We start from the raw sequence: 21,891 nt of genomic DNA on the forward strand, positions 1-21,891 counted from the left end.
CATCCTTCTATAATATTATCTATCTATCTATCTATCTAAAATTATATAATATAATCCATATATATCCTTACCATAAGATAACTCTGCGTAAACAAGAACTACCATGTCCTTTCTTTTGCTCTGGGCATCTTTCAATAGTTTAGGCTTTGAACAGCTTGAAGGGAGGGATATGGCCCAGGTGACCTCCTTCCTGCCCTCCTGTACACAGGGGGACTCTGGATGATTTGTTTGATCCACAGCTCCTGCTGGGTAGATTAATCAGCTAACAGGAGCAACTCTCTGATCTGCACTAAGCTTTTTATAGACTGTGGGAGCCAACCACCAACCACAGCTTTAATTAGATCCAGGGTGTAAGGACCGCTGTGCGATTCTGCCATTTCCCTCCCAAAGACTTTATCTTGGCTCTGAGCAGGAGGCTGTGGTGTGGCCTCAAGGGCGTTGCCCATGGAGACAGGGACATTCAAAGCAGACTCTCCCAATCCTGACTCTATCAGCTTCCATATAACAGGGGACCAGAGCAGGTGGGAAGGTCCCTGCTCATGGAAGCCATGGCTGTTCTGACTTGCTAACATTTCTTTACATCATTATTCTTTCTATAGCAGAAACATTTCATGAATTCACAACTGTCCTTGCAGTCAGAAAGACCTGAATTTGTAGGATCATACATGTAGAACTGAGAACATACCTCAGCAGTCCTTTAATCCAACCACCTCATTTTTCAGATGAGGAAACTGAGGCCCAGAGTGGTTAAGTCACTTGCCTGTAGTTACACAGGCAGGAATAGGCAGAATGAGGATTTCAACTAAAATGCTTTCATTCTAAATCCAAACCTCTTTCCTCTAGATGACCCCTCAGGGCTCCCAGACAACTTTTAAGACTATAAGTTGTGGGGGCAGCTAGGTGGCGCAGTGGATAAAGCACCGGCCCTGGAGTCAGGAGTACCTGAGTTCAAATCCGGCTTCAGACACTTAACACTTACTAGCTGAGTGACCCTGGGCAAGTCACTTGTGTAATTTAAGATTCTAAATGTGGATTCTAATCTGTTCCCCCAGTTTTGGGGGAAACTGACTAAAATCAGTGATAAAACGAGTTTAGGTTTTTAAGGGTTTATTGAAAAATAGAAAGAAAAAGACTGAGAACAGAATTCCAACAGCCTGGCATTCCTATCTTTCCTCAAATTTCCTGTGAAGTCCTCTGCTGCTACCATCACCATCAAGTCAGGAACCCAAAAGAGTGAGAGCTCTCCGAGCAGGCTCTCTTTCCTCCTTCCTGTGTCCTTCCAGAAAATAGGAGGCTCCTCAAGTTGATTGGCTGGTAGCCTTGATAGGCAGCACCCATGAGCAAACGTTATTTCCTGACGCCAAGGAAAAGCCACATGGCCTTGCCCTCTGAGGCATTTTCCTCATGGCGGAGCTTTCCCACAGCAAGTCTCCAGTAGGTGGCATCATTCCAATCATTACACACTTAACCCCAATTGCCCAGAAAAAAAAAAAGATTATAAGTTGCATAATTTTGATTATATAAAATTAAAGGGCTTTTGCACAAACAAAACTAATGTAACCAAGCTAATAAGAAAAGTAGAAAACTGGGAATTTTTGAAACAAGTATCTCTGATAAAGGCCTCATTTCTCAAACATATACAGAACTGAGTCAAATTGATAAAAATGCAAGTCATTCCCCAATTGATAAATGATCAAAGAATATGAACAGGCAGTTTTCAGGCAAAGAAATCAAAGCTATCTATAGTCATATTAAAAAATGCTCTAAATCACTATTGGTCAGAGAAATGCAAATTAAAACAATTCTGAGGTATCACCTCACACCTATCAGATCAGCAAATATAACAAAAAAGGAAAATGGTGGATGTTAGAGGGAATGTGGGAAAACCAGGATGCTAATCCACTGTTGGAGTTGTGAACTGACCCAACCATTCTGGAGAGCAATTTGAAATTATGCCCAAAGACGTCCCCCCAAAAAGAAAAAGACCTATTTGTACAAAAATATTTATAGCAGTTCTTTTTATGATGGATAAGTATTGGAAATCAAAGGAATGCCCATCAATTAGGGAATGGGTAAACAACCTGTAACATGTGATTGTGATGGAATATTATTGTGCTATAAGAAATGACAACCAGGATGATTTCAGAAAGGCCTGGAAAGACTTGTATGAACTGATGTATAGTGAAGTGAGCAGAACAAAGCGAACGTTGTACACAGTGACAGCAAGATTGTTCAACGAAGAACTGTGAATAACTTAACTATTCTCAACAATACAACAATCCAAGACAATCCCAAAGGACGAATGATGAAGCATACTATCCACCTCCAAAGAAAGAACCGATATTGATTGAACACAATAGCATGCATGCTATTTTTCACTTTCTTTCATCTTTTTTCTTTTTCTTTCTTTCTTTCTTTTTTTTTTTTGGTGGGGCAATGGGGGTTAAGTGACTTGCCCAGGGTCACACAGCTAGTAAGTGTCAAGTGTCTGAGGCTGGATTTGAACTCAGGTCCTCCTGAATCCAAGGCAGGTGCTTTATCTACTGCACTACCTAGCTGCCCCTCTTTCATTTTTTTCTTCAAGTTTTCTTATATAAAATGACTAATATGGTAATGTTTTACATAATTGCACATTAATAACCTATATCTGATTGCTTACTACCTTAGGGAAGGGGGAGTGGGAGGGAAGGGGGGGATAGAATTTGGAACTCAAAACTTTAAATAAAAATGTTTATAATTTTAAAAAAGGATTATAAGTTGCAGATCAGCCACCGATACTCACTTCTAGACTTTCTGGTAATGAAGTCACAGGTCTGATCACACTCTGCCAGTACCTGGCATATAGTAGGTACTTAAGAAATGTCAGTTGACTAACTTCTATGGGCTAGATACTATACTAATTGCTGGGTGTATAAATACAACGAATTAAACAATTCCGACTTCTAAAGAGCTTATATTTTATCAAAGGAGACAAGAAATATATAAAGGGGGAAGGAAATGGAGGGGGGAGAAGGAAGGGAGGAAGAAAGAGAAAATAAATTTAAAGGGAAGAAATACAATATTACTAACTATAAGGTAGTTTGGCAGGAAGGGAGCCAGTACTAGAAGGAATCAGGAAAGGCTCCTTGTAGAAGGTGCTTTTAAATCGCACCTGAAATGAAGAGGGGCCCTATGGGGTGGAACTGAGGGCAGTGTACATTCCAGGAAGAAGGCATGGTCATGTGCAGAAGGACATAGTGGTGCATGTGAGGAACAGAGAGAAGACTTAGGGATGGATCACAGAGTGCAGGAGGGGGAATGATGTCCAATGGAAGTAGAATGATAGGTTGGAACAGAGTTGTGGAGGGCTTTAAAAGCTAAAGAGAGGAATTTTTATATTTTATCCTAGAGGTAAAAGGGAGCCATTGGAATTGAGTAGGGGAATGCTCATTTTGGCAGCTGTGTGAAGGATGGATTGTAATGGGGAGAGACTTGAGGCAGGGACACATTTGAGGCTCTGGCAATCATCTGAGTGGAAGGTGGTGACGGGCCAAACTAAGGGGGCACTGAGAGAGTCAGGTGGAGGGGAAGGATGTAGAAGATGTTATAGAGGTGCAAATGGCTGGATGTGTCCACTGACTGGGCATGTGGGGTGAAAGAGTAAGGGATAGAGGATAATGCTAACATTATGAACCTGGGAGACTGGAGGAATGACGATGCCTCTGATAGAAATAGGAAATTTTGGAAGGAGAGTGAGTTTCAGGAAAAAGTGAATCCTCCTTTGGATGTGTCAGCTTAAGAAACTAGGGTTGTTTGGTCAAGGGGGGAAATTAAGGGAGGAAATTAACATAATCTCCAGGTACTTAAAGTGCTATCAAGTGTTGGAGGGGCAACCAAGTGGTACAGTGGATAGAGTGGAGTGCCAGGACAGAGTCAAGAAGACTCATCTTCATGAGTTCAAATCTAGCCTCAAACACTTATAAGCTCTGTGACCGTGGGCAAGTCACTTCACCCTGTTTGCTTCAGTTTCCTAATCTGTCAAATAAGCTGGAGAAGGACATAGCAAACCATTCTAGTCTCTGGGCCAAGAAAACTCCAGATGGGGTCACAAAGAATCATACACAAGTGAAAACTGACTGTGTGTTAGAAAAATCAAATGTTCTTGGCCCAAGAGGGCAGAACAAGGAGTAATGGATGAAATTGTAGGGGGCAAGATTTTGGCTCCATTTAAGTAAAAACTTTCTAACAAGGAGGTAAAAGTAGAACCATCCTCTTTAGGAGGTAACAGGTTTTCTCTTTACTAAAGGTTTTGAAGAGGAGGCTGAATGGTCATTTGTTAGGAATGTGGTAGAAAGAATTTTGGTTCACATCTGGATTGGGTTTGCTGCCCTCCAAGGTTCTTCCCCTCCCCCCAGAAAAGTGAGGTTTTGTGTTTTGGTGATGAGGGCAAAGGTGGAAAGTTTATTACCATGAGACTTGCTGAGAAGCTCCTTACCCTGTATGGGTATCATGAGGGTACCCTTTTTCCCACATGGGCCCACAGAAAAGCCACCCTAGGTTCAGAGTACTCTGTAAGTCATCACCCATTCAGAATCATAGCTTATGAGCCTCCAAGGGTTATTTCAAACCAGCCAGATGGAGGACAAATTAGTTCAAAATGGGAGACATTTAATCAAATGGCATAGACCCCCCAAAAGAGCCATAAAACAACCCGTGGAGCAGCAAAACCCACAAAAAGATGGGCTAAGATTATCGTCCAGCCAAAGACAGATTAGAGGGCATCTTGCTGGGCCGCAAGAAGAGTTCAACCCCGCAATCAAGCTGACACAGTCCTCAGGCATGCTGTGCCAGAGGAACTTGCCCCCAAGCCTCCAAATCAGCTGCAGCATCAGCCTCTTCTGGAACTAAGCTTACTGTCGGGTAAGAGGACTGAAAGGCAGAGGACTGAATACAGGGGTGTCTTCGGGACCTAAGGAAGAATTCAGCTATCCCACCCCAGGAGGGAACCAGGAAGAAATCGTGAGCTGTGGGAGGCCCAGGTAGGGGACGGGTGCAGGCTCATCGGAGCTAAGAACCACCACAGCACACAAAGTTATACTGGCTGGTTAATTAGCAAATTGGTTTGAGATTATCTTTGGACCACAGAACAGTCCAGGCGAGAGAAAAACCTGCCCTCCCTCAAACCAAAACACTTGGGACCCTCTGAAGCTTGGGACAGTGTAGCTTGGAAGTAGGGCCCCACTGTAAGAGGGATTTAAAAGTCAAGTAAAAGGGGGCAAGATGAGCAAGCAAAGAAAGTTGAGAATTATAGAAAGTTTCTTTAGTGACAAAGAAGATGGAGGTACACCCTCAGAAGAGCATAACAACCTTAGGGCCCCTACATCCAAAGCTTCCAAGAAAAATATGAATTGGTCTCAGGCCATGGAAGCATTCAAAAGGAACTTTGAAGAGAAAGTAGGAGAGATAGAAAGAAGATTTAGAGAAGTGAAGGAAAGAATGAAAGAAATGCAGGAGAGTCATGAGAAAAAAGTCAACAGCTTGAAAAGCCAAATGGGAAAGGAGATACAAAAGCTCTCAGAAGAAAATAATTGCCTAAGAATTAGGATTGAACAAATGGAAGCTAGTGACTTTATGAGAAACCAAGACACAGTAAAGCAATCAAATGGCATAACAAAGAAAGTGAAAATACCACCCAGTCCCCAATGCACACCTCAGGTAAACTCCTATACCTTTTATTCCATCATCAGTGTGGAAGAGCACACACACAGGGAAAAGAAATGGTCATTAAAATGTATGGGGGGCAGCTAGGTGGCACAAACAACCCTAGTGGCACAGAGCACTGGCCTTGGATTCAGGAGTACCTGAGTTCAAATCCGGCCTCAGACACTTTACCCTTACTAGCTGTATGACCCTGGGCAAGTCACTTAACCCCCATGGACCTGCAACCCCCCCAAAAAAAGCCATGTATGAAGGGGGGGCAGCTAGGTGGTACAGTGGATAAAGCATCGGCCCTGGATTCAGGAGGACCTGAGTTCAAATCTGGCATGAGACACTTGACACTTACTAGCTGTGTGACCCTGGGCAAATCACTTAACCCTCATTGTCCCTCCCCCAAAAAAAGTATGAAAGTGAATATACATGTGACTAGGGGAAACTTAAAGCTAGGGCAAATCACGCCTGTCATGTGACAGCACGGTTGATGCCCTGGTGTGATATCATGCTGCTTTCCAACGAGTGCATCATTTTGACAGAGCATGTTACTTCCAATGGGCATCTATTCTGGCTTCATGGTTATTGAGCTTCTCTCTGCTGTCTTCTGCAATATCTTTTCTCATCTACAAAGATACAGTGACTAGAAAGCTACTCCCTTTCAAAGGCTGATGAACAGTTTGTTATACCATAGCTAAAGCTATAGTACTCCTAGGCTAAGATTAAGTCTATCCTTTTGCTCTAGTCTGGGGCTGATTTGAGGTCTGTGGTCCCATACGGCCACCATATTTAGAGTGAGAAAAATCTTTTTGATTCCATTTAACTTCAAGTGGGGATTTTGGTACTCCTCAAATTTATTTCAGAAACTCTGCAAAACAAAAAACAAAAGTAAAAAAAAACAACAACCCAATCCCTGCCCCCCAAACCCAGAAACCCCTAAAATTCCAAGATCTTCTTTGATAGACATGAAAGTAAAGATGAGCTAGAACAAAAGCTAAAAAGCAAAAAGGCACTTATTAGTTGTGTGGCCTTGAGTGAGTCACTTAATTATCTTGGGCCTTGGTAAAATTAGGAGGTTGAACTAGATGGTCTCTGAGGTCCCTACTAGCTCTCGAGTTATGATAAAACAAGGTCATTGCCTTCTGGCCCACATTACTGCCTATATCAAAAGCCCTTGACTTTTGCCCTTTATGCAACATGTACCAGTAAATAAACAATGGTGAAGGCTGAGAGAAAGGATTTTATCTAATACAACTTATCTGAATTGTGAGCAGCTGAGTGGGTTTCTATTTTCAAGACTGTACTTAACTGAAGTGGGACGCTGGGTAACCTGTTTTCTAGTCTCATCTCAGTGCAGTTTTGACAAAACATTCTGTTTCTTGGGTTTCAGTCTCCTCCTCTGTAAAATGCAGGTAATAATGCTTGCATTACCTAGCTAGGATCACAGGCTTTCAAATTGCAAACAACTTTGGAGACCATCTAGAACAACCCCTCATTTTTAGAGAAAGAAACTGAGGCCCAGAGAGGGGAAACAATTTACCCACAACCATCTGGATATAAAGTAATGGAGACAGGATCCAAATCTGGGTCTTATGCGTCCCTATATGGTGCCTTTTCTATTAGGGCATACTTATCTCATTCAAAGCAAATCCTGAGGGTCAGGTTTTCCTTCAGATGAGAAGCACACACTTTCCTAGGAATTAAAAACAAAAACAAAAACCAGAACCGGATGTGGCTCTTTCAGAGAACAACCCAGGGAATTACCTGGGTTAGAAGTGCGGCGGAAGGTTACAGTAATAATAGATCAACAAAAATACGCTGACTAGGGACTCTAAATTGCAATGCCCCCTCTCCCCACACCTCACCCCGCCCTGCGTCTGAAAGGGTGGTTCTTTTTCAGCCCACCAGAGGGAGTAACAGCACTGCATCCCAGCCTAGCCTAAAAGGCCTATGGGAGATGTAGGCATAGAAAGCTTAGCACAAGGAAAGCGAGGAGGAACAGCGATGCCCTCTGGGAATCGTAGTCCTTTCTCCAGAAGGAAAGCCCCACTCCAGATGGTGCACGATGTTTTTTGGGAATTGTAGTACCAAACCGAGGGCTTCCTCAGCGCCCGCCAGCCTCACGCCCTCTTCTGGGAACCGTAACTCCCAGAGGGCAGCGGGGCGTGGGGCGGGGTTCCTGCTCTCACCTCCCAGCTTGCAGCTCCCGGCTTCTAGAAGGTGAGAGGGAGTTCTGAGTTGGGGTAAGTGTGACTTGTGGTAGCCCCCGGGCCCTGTACCCCTTCTTGAGCCCCTTCTTGGCTCCCTCCCATGACTCTCGTCCTTGACCCCGGGACACCAACACTGTCATGGCCCCCTCACCGACCCCCTCATAGTCTCCCTTTCTGGCCCCCTCAGTGAACCCTCATAACCGCCCGCCCCCACCCCATGGCCCAACTCTTCAGGAACCTCCAAAGACTCCTCATAACCCCTCTTACAGCCACACTGCAAACCCTTCAATGAGACCCCTTGACTCCTCACAACCCTCTTAACACCCCCAAGCCCCTAGTGGCCTCCCATGGCTCCTCACAGCCCCCGTTACTGATCTCCAGCCCTTCAGTAACTCCCCACCCCCAAACTACTCATAGCCCCGTTACTGACACTTAATGAGACCCCATGACCCCTCTCAGTCCTCTTACTGATCTCCCCAATCCCTTAGTGACCCCCTAACGACTCGTTAGAGCCCCCTATTAATCCCCCAAGCCCCTCAAGCTGACTCTTCGAAGTCTCCTTTACTGATATCTAACCTTTCAGGAACCCCCGAAGACTCCTCATAGCCCCTCTTACAGCCATACCCCAAACCCCTCAGTAAGACTCTATGACTCCTTACAGCCCCTGTTCTTGATCACCCAGCCCTTCAGCGACCTCAGGTTCCTTGTAGCCCCCTTACTGACACCCCCAAACCCTTCTGTGACCCCCTAAAGACTCTTCATAGCTTCCTTATACTCCCAAATCTTTCAGTAACCCTGCCACTGACTCCTCATAGCTCCCTTACTGATACCCCCAAACCTTTCAGGGATCCCCAAAACCTCTTACTAACATCTCTCAAACTTCCTAATGGTCCCTAATGACTCTTTAATGCCCCTCTCTCAAACCCCTCACTGACCCTCAGGACTCCTTATAGCCCTGCTCCCATACCCCTCAGGAACCCTCCATGACTTTTCATGGCCTCTCTCACAATTGCTTTACTGATCCATCTCAGATCCCCAGGGTCCCCCCCACCAATAACTCCTTATAGTCCCTGTTAAAGCCCTCTTACTAACATCTCTCGAACTTCTCAGTGATCCCCTCCAATAACCTAGCCCTTTTAACGAGCCCCTACAACCTCTCGGTGATGCCAATTACTTCGAATATCCCCTCCTTATTGACCCTTATTGACCCCCCAAGTGCCTCACTGACCCTCCCTAATGTCTCCTAATATCCCCCCACCTACCTGACCCCCCTCAGATCCCTCATTGACCCTGATTCTTCAACCTTTCTTCTGGTCTTCTCTCTGATTTCTTCAGTGACTCTCTACTGACCCCTCGAATCCCTCTCATAGATGCTACCTCCTATACTGACAAGGACTGTTAGGTTGACTAGAGTTTAAAAAGAGTGTGAGATATGAACACTGGGAGAGAAGACTGGAAAGGTGGAGGGAGTCCAATTCTGGAGACCTTTGAAGGACAGGATAAGGAATCTGGATGTCATCCTGTAGGCACTGGAGAGCGGTAGAAGATATTTGAGCAAAGGAGTGACCTGATCAGACCTATGCATTAGAAAGATGAATGCACCAGAGTATGCTGGATGGATCAGGTCACTCAACTGGAAGAGATTTGGCTTTGGTTACTGACCACTTGGTCATTCAGAAGCCATCCCTTGACTGGTTGGTATTTCCATTTACTTAAAATGAGGATGGTTTCTCATCTCATGGGGTTTCTTCCAGGGCCTCCAAGAAGGCACCAAGGACTTCTTTTAAATTCCATTTTGGAAAGGAAATTGACATGGACATTGAGGAAAGCTTTACCTAGCCAATTTCAGTAGGGGTGGTCTTTTGAATTCTGTCCTTTACCCAGTCCTGCTGCCCAGTCCACCAGGGTCTCAAGAACAGATGGACAGATGTAGAGTTGAGTCTAGAGCCTAATCCTTTTCTGAGCCCCTTTCTGTGGGTGGGGGCATTCCAGGTTCTGGAAGAACTCTGAGAATAACTCCAGTGCCTAATAGATTGGTTGGAAAAGATTAAAGGAGTTTAGGGCTAGAGAACTGGACCAGTTATCAGTTAAAGGGGAAGTGTCAGGAGATAAGGAAAGAAAGTGAGGCAAGGCCTTTAGTCAACAAATTTATCTAGTCCCCACTTTGCGGTAAACTCTTTCCTACCTATTAAGCTACAAACTCCATGAGAGAAAAGTTGGTAACTTTTATGTATGTACCGATAGCTCATGGGATCATAGCTTTGAAAGTTGAAGGAACCTTAAAAGCCATCTAAGCCAACCCTCTCATTTTATAGATAAGGAAACTGAGGCTGAAGACATGAAGTGACTTACCCAAAGTCACATAGGTTAGGAAGTGGCTGGGCTGGGAGTTGAACTCAGGCCCCCTCAATGTTGTCCTGCCTCCCTATTCTCCACACCTTTTCTCCTGGAGCAGTGGTGTCAAACTTTAGTAGAAATGAGGACATTTGAGTACTTAAAGATCCCCGGGATTGCTTATTAACTTAGAAAACAATATAATGACATTATATTCATGTTCTATATTCTATTGTATTTTTGTTTGTTTTGTTAAATATTTCCCAATTATATTTTGATCCGGTTTGGGGTACACTTGGGAGGAATGTTTGTGGCAGACTGGAGTATATGATCTTCTTGACTCCCAGAGGGAGCAGGAAGAATGACACATGATTTGTGTGTTAGGAAGATTAATCTGTTAGTCCATGCAGGCTGGAGTGGAGAAAACAGGAGGTGGGGAAGCAAAGAGTAGACACTGAATGCAGATAAAATGGGGGGGGGGGGGGAGGCTGTGTAGAATAGTAGAACAGGCACAGAATTTGGAGGCAGGGGATTCTGGCTTTGAATTCTAGTTCTTTCACTCTTCAGTGGTGAAGCCACGGGCAAATCACTTCACCCTTAGTCTGTGCTGCCTCAACAGTGAAATGCTCAAGACTCTGCAGTGGCTCCAAGTTTCCTCGAGGAGAAATTACTTGGCATTTAAGACCCTTCACAATCTGGCTCTAACCTACCTTTGCAGCCTGATTTTATATGACTCCCCTTCCAGGGCTTTTTATTCCAGCCAAGCTAGAGCGTCTTTACAATCTGTTCCCCACATTCTATGTTTGCACAGGCTCTTCCGCATGCCTGGCCTCCACTCCCTCCTTAGCTCTGCCTCTCAGAATTCTTTTCTTCCTTGAGTCACCTCCTTGTTGACTGCATTCTTTTAACCTCCTCTCTCTAGCCCCATTTTGTTACTTCTCTCTCCCGCTTATCATCATCTTGCATTGACTCATATCTGTGTTCTAGTTGTGTTCTCCTGCAAAGTGGCTGTCCCGCTCTGTGGGGTGAGGGACTCTTTTGCCTTTGTATCCCACCCATGTGTCTTTGGGGGGGGGCTTAATAAATATTTATTGAGCCTAGTTAAATTACATACTACTTATGCTTGTGGGATGATTGTGGGAAAAGCATTTTGGAAACCATCCACCACTATAAAAATAGGAACGATTACTCCCCTCACAGATCAAATGAAGGAATGTAATAACAACTCACATTTTTATAGTGCTTGGAAAACACGTTAATCACAACCACTCTGTTAGGGAAATGGTTTGTTATCTCCATTTTACAGATGGGGGGGAGGGGCAGCTAGGTGGTACACTGGATAAAGCACCGGCCCTGGATTCAGGAGGACCTGAGTTCAAATCTGACCCAGACACTAGACACTTATTAGCTGTGTAACCCTGGGCAAGTCACTTAACCCTCATCGCCCCACCAAAAAAAAAAAATGGCTTCATTTTACAGATGAGGAAACTGAGGATGTGACGGGTTAAGTGTCTTGCTCTAATCCCACAGCCAAGGCAGAATGGATTGCTCCCATTTGCAAAGCATTTCATGTATGTTTTCTCACTTAATCCTTGCTACCACTCTGTGGTAGCCTGTTTAGCCTCTGTTAGCCTCATTTGACAGAGAAGGAAACCGAGGCTCTGGGGAGTTAAATCATTTGATGAATGCCACACCTGCTATAGAGTATGCAGTGGTAGAATTTGAACTTAGGTCTTCCTGACTTCAGGTTCACCGCTCTATTTCAGAAATGACATGCAAACTTTAAAGTGATATAGAACTAGCCAGTCAGTAAGCAATTATTAAATGCTTGCTGTGTGCTAGGCACTGTGGATTCAAAGAAAGGCAACCAGCATGGTCCCTGCCCTCAAGAAGCACCAGTCTAATAGGGGAGATAATATGTAAGCAAGTGTACATATACAAGGTACAGATATATAGTGTAGCTGGAAGGCGGTCTTGGAGGGAAGGTGCTAGCATTGAGGAGGAGTCAGCAAAGACTTCTTCCAGATGGCAGGTGCAGTCTTTAAGCCTGCCAGGAGGTGGAGCATCCAAGGTATGGGGGGACAGAAAGGAGGAGCAGCTGGTCTGGCTGAATCAGAGTGGAGGATGTGGAAGGGAGTGAGAAGACTATTTCATCAGGGTCTATCTTTTGCTTGTCTTTGTATTACCAGCACTTGGCACAGTACCTGACACCCAGGAGGCCCTTAATAAAGCTTATTTACTGCCTGATCCTAGAGATAGAGTAATAGAGAACCATTGGAGGTCACTGAGTCAGAGGGGGATGAGCTTAGTCTTGTGCTTTAGGAAGATCACTTTGCCAGCTGAGCGGAAAAGACTTGACAGAGGCTTGAGGGAGAGAGACCAGCCAGCAGGCTATTGTAGTAGTCCAGGCAGGAGGCATTGAGGGCCTGTACCAGGGTGCTGGCTGTGTCAGAGGAGAGAAGGTGGGCATTTACAAGAGATATTCTGAGGGTAGAAATGACAAGACTAGGCAACAGGTTGGCTATATGGGGTGCAAGAGAGTGAGGAGGGAAAGACAACACGGAGGTCGTGAGCCTGGGTGACTGTGGGTATGGCGGCTCCCTGGTAGGCCTTAGGAGGAGAGAGAATGAGTCCTCTTTTAGACCTGGTGAGTTTGAGATGTGCCACAGAGTATTCAGTCTGAGATGTCCATTAGATTTAACTTTAGATTGTTATAACTACAGACACGAAACGAATGTGTATGTTCCTTAGCTACATAGAGATGACTGTCACACCTGGTGTGTGTTATTGTTGTTCAGTCATGACCTCATGGACCATAGCACACCAATACTGTTCATGTTCTTTTTCTAGCAAAGAGTGGTTTGCCATTTCCTTCTCCAGTGGATTAAGGCAAACAGAGGTTAAGTGACTTGCCCAGGGTCACATAGCTAATATGTATCCAAGGCCAGATTTGTACTAAGGTCTTCCTGGCTCCAGGCCCACATACTATCTACCTCTTAAGACAAACAGAGGCTAAGTAACTTGCTCAGGGTCACACAGCTAGTAATAATATGAGGTCAGATTCGAACTCAGCTTTTCCTGACTCCAGGCCCAGCACTCTATCCACTGAACTATCAAGCTGCCTCTAAGGCAAACAAATTTTTTTTGTTTGTTTGTTTGTTTTTTGTTCTTAGTGAGGCAATTGGGGTTAAGTGACTTGCCCAGGGTCACACAGCTAGTAAGTGTTGTGTCTGAGGCCGGATTTGAACTCAGGTACTCCTGAATCCAGGGCCGGTGCTCTATCCACTGCGCCACCTAGCTGCCCCAAAGGCAAACAAATTTTAAGTGACTTGCCTAGGGTCACACAGCTAGTAAGTGTCTGAGGCTGGATTTGACCTCAGTTCTTCCTAATTCCAGGCCCAGCGCTCTATCCACTGAACCCTCTAGCTTCCCTGTATGTTATTACATAGGAATATCAGCTGTCCCATCTCCTCCCACTGTGGCTGCGAACACTTCTGTCCTCTTGTTCATAAATTGGCCAGAGAGAGGAAAGAAAACCTTCGTCTCCCAAAATCTGAATGGCATCTTTAATCCCTATCTAAAGTGTTACAGTTAGGACAGACATGAGAGCCAGCCCAGGGTCACGGGTCTGGAGCTGATAGCCACGTTTGCTTCAGTGGCTCTGCTCCACCCGCCCCTCCCCGGGGGCCAGGCATCCAGCTGACTTAGCACAAACCACCGCATGTGCATCTCCTGACAGTGAGTGGGCACTGGTCTCTTCCTGTGTGTGGGAAGGGTTTAGGGTTCGGGGTTTGGTTCTTTTTATGACCACTTTAACAAAGGTCATTCTGCTTCAGCCTGGGGTAAAAAGCAAACAACCCCCCAGATGTTCACTTTCCTGAAGCCAAATAGAAGCATGTTTTGGCCTGAGAGTGTGCTCCTTCCATTAGCAGGGATGATTGAGAAATGAGTTTTTCACTTGAGCCCCACTGTGTCCATGAGAGAAGAATGGAGCTTATCAGCTCTAGAAAAAACCAGAAATGAGGGGAAGAGTGTAGTTAAAACAGGAATCCTGAGCTTTTTGGTCTGTTGTTCGGATCCTTATACATGAAATGCATACTTTGAATTCAATTCGGGAAAGATTTATTGAGATCATACTTTGTACCAGGCTCCATGTTGACACTGCAATTGAACAGCCCTTATGGCATTGAATGGTCTACTGGGAAGATACAACCAGTACACAAATAAGTATAATACAAGGTAAACTGAGGGAGGCAGCACTTAAAGTGGGGTTGGGGGAGAACTGGGAAAGCTTCACAGAAATGGAGACACCTCAACTAAGTCTGGAAGGACGTCAGAGATTGGGAGAGACCAAGATAAGGTGGGGAATGCATTCCTGGGACAGGAGATGGCTTCTGAGAATGTTTGAAGGCTGAAAATGGTAGATCCAGTTTGGGAAACAGCTAGTATTCCAGTTTGGCCGAAACATTGAGTTTTTGAAGGGAAGTAACAGGAAACAAACTGGAAAGGCAGGGAGGAATCAGATTGTGAAGGATCCTAAACACCAAGCTAAGTAATTTTCATTTTCTCCTATTGGCAGTGGGGAGCCACAGAAAGTTTTTGAGCATGGGAGTGAGCCTGTCTTTGCTTTATGGAATATTTTGGCAGAGGTGTGGAGGATAAATTCGAGACTGGAATCAAGACCAATTAGGAAGCTACTGCAGAAGTTCAAGTGAGAGATTGAACTTAGGCAGTGGCAGTGCTGCAGAGACAGGGGAAAGGCTCCAAGAGATGGGGAATTGAAATTGATAAGACTTTGGCTCCTCTTGTGGACTCACCATGATCTAATTTCAGTTGCACGTAGTCTGCATAGATGTCTGAGCAGAGACTGCCCACCTCCTCTTCTGCCACAGTTGGCTCTCTTTGGCAGTGGGTCAGGGCTGAGTTTAGAGACCAGAGTAAACCCAGGAAGAACTGAGCACTCCCAAGAAGGAGCAGGTAGGAATTCTTAGGTGAAGACAGGAGGTGAGAATATCCTAGGGGCCACTCATTAATGCACAAGGTTGTGATGGACCCACAATGACTCCCTTGGCTTGGAAGCAGAGAGAACAGCTGCCCAGATCTCTGATGCTTCACCCCCTTCTCCAGACACACCCACCCCGGGGTGCCCTCCTTGGGCGTTTCTCCCTAGCTGCCTCCCCCCGGTTTTGCTGCTATGGTGTTTCTCCTCTCTTCTTCCTCATGGCTGTTTCCCATAGGTCCAGGCTCTCTGCTTTCCAGGGTGACAAGAAGCTACTTCAACCACCTCACTCTACTAATAGGCTAATTCAGTGTAATAAAAATCTATTAAGTGGCCACCACAGGCCCTGTGCTTGAGACTGGACAAAGATGAAAAAATGGCCCTGTCGCTGACCTCAGGCTGCTTATGCTCTGATGGGTCTGGGGGAGGAGTACAATACGGGCACAGATGAGTTTGATACAAGTGAGAATGAGATCAGTTCCCAGGAGAAGCCCCAACTGTGAGAAATTTGAGGAGGGAGGGATCCCTTTTCCTCTGAGGAAAGGAGAGAGGGAAGGTTTCATGAAGGAGATGATACCTAAGTTGGGCCCTCAAGGAAGGAAGGGACTTTCATGGATGGGGAGGAGGTCTGTGCATTTCAGGCATGGAAGAAAGTTATGAGTACAGGCACAGAGAAGGGAGAAGACAGGATGAATATGGAGGGAGGAGAATAGTCCAGTTTGGGGAAGACAGAGAATTCATGAGAGTAGTGTGAGATAAAGCTGAATGGTCCCTCGGACCCTGTTTGTATGGAGGGCCTTGAATGCCAGAACCAGGAGTTTGTCCTAGATATTCATCAAACAATAGGGAGCCACTATCAGTTTTTGAGTGGGAGAGGGGCATGGCTAAGAGATGTGTATGAATGAGCAAAGTTGTTTCCATGGTGGGAGGCAGATATTTTAGAGATGAGATAGACTGAAAAGCAAGAAGAGCAGTTATGATAGGCCAGGTGGAAAAAAGGGTAGAAAACGGAGAACTCATTTAGATGGTATGTTAAGGTTCCCAAGCTTTCGCACCCATGCTGAGGGGCAGACAGTGCTGATGCTATCATCTCTGCTTTAGAGAAGAGGATACAGAGGTTTAGATAGGTCAGGTGATTAGTCCAAGGTCACAAGACTAGAAACAATCAGAACCAGTTTTCATAACACCAGGTTGCTTCCTACATTTTCACCCCATGATCCTTCATAGTGGGAGAATGCAGTCTCAGGCATGCCCAGACACAATGAGCAGACAAACATGGCAGCGCCGAGGGCTCCTGGAGAAGTATCCTCTGCCCATAGGGGCCAGATCTCCAAATGGCCGCTTGTTAAAGGATTTCACAAGGATTCTGGGCTGAGCCCGTGGTTTCAGAAGCAGCAGCTTCTTGCCTTTCTTTACTTTACTTTCTCCCCCACCTCAGGGCTGAGAGCCAAAGACCTCAATTCCAGGCCTTGTTCTGCCCCTCTGCAGAGTAGACTAGTCAGTTCTCTGTGGGACCCACTTTCCTCCTTTGTTAAGAAGAGGGGGTTGGGTTAATTGTCCTTAAGGCCCTTCTAAGCCCTGACATGCTACATTCTAAGCCCCTCCCAGTGCTAACATTCTGTGTTCTAAGGTCTCCTCCAGTTCTGACATTCTATGATTCTTATCTGTGTCCTATTTACTCATTTTTCAAGACCCAACTGAGGCCCCAACTCTTCCCCGAAACTGTTCCTGACAGCACGCTGATCTTTTCTCCTGTCTGCACTACTGTACTTACTTACACTTAGGACTGCAGTTTAACACTCACTTGGTCTGGAAGTGTTTCACACATGTCAGTTCTGGTTCTCAGCTGGATTATAAACTTCTTAAGGGTGGGGAAGATATCTCAGATGGCTTTCTGGGGTCTGTAAGCTCAGAATCATCTTTAGCTCTTTCCTTCGCTCCTCATATCCAGTCTGGTAAAACCTATCTCCCTTGGGGACAGCTAGGTGGTGCAGTAGATAAAGCACCGGCCCTGGATTCAGGAGGACCTGGATTCAAATCCAGCCTCAGACACTTAACACTAGCTATGTGACCCTGGGCAAGTCACTTAACCCTCATTGCCCCTCAAAAAAACCAACCAACCAAACAAACAAACCAAAAACCTACCTTCCTAACCACTTCCCCTTCTCCCTACTCAACACAGCTACCAAGCCCTGTTCAGGCCCTCCTCCCCTCTTCCTAAATGATTTGTCTTTCTCTCTCCACTCTGTCTTCCATTCATCTGCCAGATAAATATTCCTGAAGTACAGATCTGACCATGTCACTCTGAGCCTCATTTTCTTGGTGGAGCTGCTGGCTCCTATTATAGGATTTGGTTTCAGTCAGGAGATTAAGAGCAGCTTTAAGATGAATCATGAGGCTTTCTTGAAGCAGTGCAGTGATATAACCCTTCACGGACACGAGGCAGTGGATACCGTCCAGAGAACTCTGTGCTACTTTCATGCCAACAGAACCACAAAGACTACTACGCAGAGAGAGGCAGTTCCTCCCTGGGCAGCCGCAGGTTTCACAACTGTTCTTGGGCTGATAGAAGCAGAACCAGGAGGGCCATTTGGTAAAGAGTAACGACTGTGATCCAGGCAGAAATAGGTACTGTGGCAGGCATTTCCTTTGGGGTTGCTTGTTTCCAGCTGCTTGGTGCATTTCTGGCCTGCTGCCTCTCTTGGTCTACCACAAATTACCAATATGGGATCGTGTGAGCTGGCGGTTGACAGATCTGTACCTCTCTGACCAAACTTTAGGACGTTATTCTCGGCTCCCTTCCTTGGAAGACACTTCATGGCCTTCGGCTTGAAAACTGCCAAAAATTGTATGAACAGACTGATCCGGTCAAGGCCTGGCAGTGGTGAGTCCTCCCCCAGTGCCTCCCCCAGCTCAGCTTCTCATGGCCAGGGGAACATTAAACGCTATTAACACAGGAGGGGATGGTTCGTGTGTATTATGAGAGCAACTACATGCCTTCTGGCCTGTGGCCGGCTGGCTTTCTTTCTGTGAGGCTCTGTGGTCCTATCGTCCCTGGGTACGACCAGACCTTGAGATTGTTTGAATATATAGCTCTCCTCCTTTTTGGTGCTTGGGAAAGTGAGCCCTGTGCCCACAAGAGGCTCTCCTGCTGGGCACAGAGCTCACACATGAAGCTCAAGAAGCATCACTGGCTCCCTATTGCCTCTAGGATAAAGTGCAGCCTCCTCTGATTCTCATTTGACTCCACCCTACTTTTCTAGGCTGTTTGCACAACTGCATCGTGATCTTGACGTTCCAAGCCTACTGGCCTGTTTGTCCCTCCCCATAGTCAACATTCCATCTCCCGCCTCCATGCCTTGGCAAAGCCTCTTCCCCATGCCCAGAGCATCCTCCAACTCAAGTGCTCACTCCCTAGGAGGCTTATGGGGAGCCCTCTAGTTAGTGCTTGCCCTCCCTCCCCACTCTTCCTTTGTATTGACTTTCTACAGCTATACTTTATACGCTTGCTTGTGCATGTGTTTTCCTGCAGTACTTTTTAAGCTCCTCCAGGGAACTGACCATTTCATTTTGGCATCCTCAGCTCCTAGGACAGGCTCTGGCCCAGAAAGCCAGGGACAACACCTGGGATTTCACTAGTTTCAGCAACCCTCAGATGAGAAAACTCCCTGAACAAACACCAACGACTCCTACTTCTCAGCAATTTGTCATCTTAGAGAGTTACCTGGAACACTGAGCGACTAAGTGATTTGCCCACGTACACAGCCAGTATTTGTCAGAGGTGAGGACTTAAACCCAGATCTTCTTCACTCCAGAACTGGCTTTCTCTCCATTAAACCATGCTGCCTCTCACCTAGCACATCACAGGTGCTTAATAAACTTGGTGAGTGATATCACGTGTAAAATTTAACAACAAGGTAAACTGAGGCAGTTATCCAAGATAGGTTTTGGGGTTTTTTGGGGGCGGACGATGAAGGTTAAGTGACTTGTCCAGGGTCACACAGCTAGTAAGTGGCAAGTGTCTGAAGCCGAATTTGAACTCAGGTCCTCCTGAATCCAGGGCTGGTGCTTTATCCACTGTGCCACCAAGCTGCCCCCCCAAGATAAGTTTATTAATTGGGCCTCAAACCTATTAATAAAGGATGGGTCAATGCCTCTTGCCAGAGACCCAGAACTGAAGGTGCAACTCGTTTTTATAAGCATGGAACAAAGAATAGAACAGAAATATCATTGGTTATGGGATTTGCAATATGGGGGGTCATGATTGGTTACATTCGAGAGAGTAGGCATAGCCCATAAATGGGATGAAGACCGCCTCTCTCTATCTCTAAGGAATGCTTATGTGAATTAATGGGTCCTAGCTGCATTCTGAGGTCACTGATGTTACCCTGATATGGTGGCTCCCTGGCCCCTGGGGGAGTTGGAGAAGACCACCTTTTCAATTGCTAAAGATGGGACAAGATCGGTTAGTCCAGCTTCTCAAAGACAACATGCAGACCTTGCAGGAAATGCTGAGATAATGTTTTATGAGAGTACTGAGAACAGAGTTGTTCTTAAACTAACAGCGATTGTGGTTTGGTTTCTAACTTCGGAGAGAGACTGAACCTTTGAACTCATGAGCTTCTCCCCTCAGAGACAGCAGAGGCTAAGATTTATTACATAGAATACAGAATATGGTTACAGAATGAAACCACTCTCAAAGTAAAATCAAATATAAAATGAGTTTTGACAGTGAAGTCTTGGCATCTAAGTGGTGCAGTGGGTAGAATGCTAGGCCTGGAGTTGGGAAGATGAGTTCAAATCTAGCTGTGTGACCTTAGGCAAGTCACTTAACCACTGTCTGTCTCCGTTTCCTCAGCTGTAAGATGGGGATAAAAATCTCTCCACCATTTTATGAGGATTAAAATGAGATGATTTTTGTGACACATTTTTCAAACCTTAAAATATATAAATTCTAGTTATTATTTTTGTCACTAATAATTATACTTTAGGGGCAGCTAGGTGGTGCAGTGGATAGAGCACCGGCCCTGGATTCAGGAGGACCTGAGTTAAAATCTGGCCTCAGACACTTAACACTTACTAGCTGTGTGACCCTGGGCAAGTCACTTAACCCCAATTGCCTCGCCAAAAAAAAAAAAATTAATTATACTTTATACAGTATTTGGAATAAGCACGTGGTGGTACCCAGTAAATGCAGTATAGTTAGTGGAAAGTTATCATTTTAAGGGAAACAGAAGGTTGCCATCCTCTCTCCCCTCTGCCCTTGTCTGAGCTGTTCTGGCTGAATTAGCATTGCACAAGTCTCAAAGTCTAACTAGTGGATGGTGGGAGTGATCAACAGGAAACACACAGAGGAAGCCAGCGTCGGGCTGTTCCCTGCACCTCTCTCTCTCTTCTTCTGCCCCAGCCATAGACTCGGCCGCCTGTGTTTTCCTCTAGGTTTGACCAGGCCATTGAACGCCATGGGAGTCAGCCCTTCCCTGGGGCTCCCACCTGTCGCCGGCCCCCATCTTGTAGGCTGTGGAGATGTGATGGAAGGCCAGACTCGCCAGGTATGCGGTGCTGCCTCAGTTCTGCATCTCTCCCTTCCCTTGTATGCTGAGAATCCTCTATTTTCTCCATTTCTCTCAACATTTCATATGATGGCAATTTACTTCTAGTTCCCAAATAGGGAAACTGAGGCCATTCTGGTGATAGAACCCTGAGGATCAGTCCCCTTAGAGTCTTCCCCTTTCCCATTAGAAAAACCCTTAGAGAGGGTTAATGGTTGGTTTCCCAGGAAAGACTTGGAAAGACCTCTAGAGTTCAGGCACCAGGGACATCTTTCAGGTCCATTAACCCTTGTCGGGGGGAGGGGTTGCAACAGATGCACTAATGAGACAGTTCTCTGATCTCATCCTTAGCTGCTTCTAAAAATGGAAGAACAGATGGATCATGGGACAGACTGCATGGTGCATCATCTGTCTGACTCTTAGAAGTCAGGTTGACCCCTCCGAGGTCAAATGTCGACATACTCTGGCTCCCTATTTCTTCATAGGGGCAGAAATTCCCTCCTCTCTCAGTACAATCCTCACCACCATCCTTTCCTCTACTCCTCCTCCCTCTGTGTTTCTAGCTACTGCTTCTTGCTTTATTCTTTTCTTTTCTGTCTCTGTTATTTCCCATTTTCTCTCTTTCTCATTCTCATTTCTCCCTTACCGTGGGCACTCAGTTGCTGCTAGCTCTCCTCCCTCTTGCTTTGTAGGATAAATGCGTTGCTTTCTTCTTGTGACCAACCAGCAAAAGCCATCCTAGCAGTCAGCGAGTCCTACTCCCAGGAGTACTGGGCTACCTTCTCCAAATTGCAGGGACTCAGGCCGTAGTGGAGCCGGGAGGTTGCCTGTCCTGAGCAGCCATTGCCTTCTTATTTCCAACAGGGGAGCTTCTTCCGCCTCTTCTACCCCTGCCAAGAGCCCGAGGGGGAAGTTGAGCAGCCCCTGTGGATCCCCCGCTATGAGTACTTCGTTGGCCTGGCTGACTTTCTGCAAATCAATAAGCGCTGGGGGGGGATGCTATTCAACGTAGCGATGGGTAAGGGGAGGACTGACCTCCTGCTTCTCCTTTACCTTCTCTCTTCCTGGAGAAGTCCCTAGACAGGCATGGCAACTGTTGAGGTGAAAG

At 45.8% G+C, this 21,891-nt stretch overlaps 1 protein-coding gene across 1 annotated transcript in view; it reads left to right on the plus strand.

Annotated features, from left to right (window-relative positions):
* Nucleotides 1-7,842: 7,842 nt before the first annotated feature.
* PAFAH2 (platelet activating factor acetylhydrolase 2) overlaps nt 7,843-21,891 on the plus strand; it is a 40,948-nt gene continuing 26,899 nt past the window's right edge. Inside the window, exons 1-4 of the mRNA XM_043990463.1 lie at nt 7,843-7,931; nt 18,012-18,115; nt 20,671-20,783; nt 21,648-21,801. Of these exons, the coding sequence (XP_043846398.1) occupies nt 18,049-18,115; nt 20,671-20,783; nt 21,648-21,801 (334 nt within the window). The 5' untranslated portion in view covers nt 7,843-7,931; nt 18,012-18,048. The remainder of the gene's footprint in view (nt 7,932-18,011; nt 18,116-20,670; nt 20,784-21,647; nt 21,802-21,891) is intronic.

The sequence above is a fragment of the Dromiciops gliroides genome, chromosome 3 (genome assembly GCF_019393635.1).
Source record: "Dromiciops gliroides isolate mDroGli1 chromosome 3, mDroGli1.pri, whole genome shotgun sequence".
Taxonomy (NCBI): domain Eukaryota; kingdom Metazoa; phylum Chordata; class Mammalia; order Microbiotheria; family Microbiotheriidae; genus Dromiciops; species Dromiciops gliroides.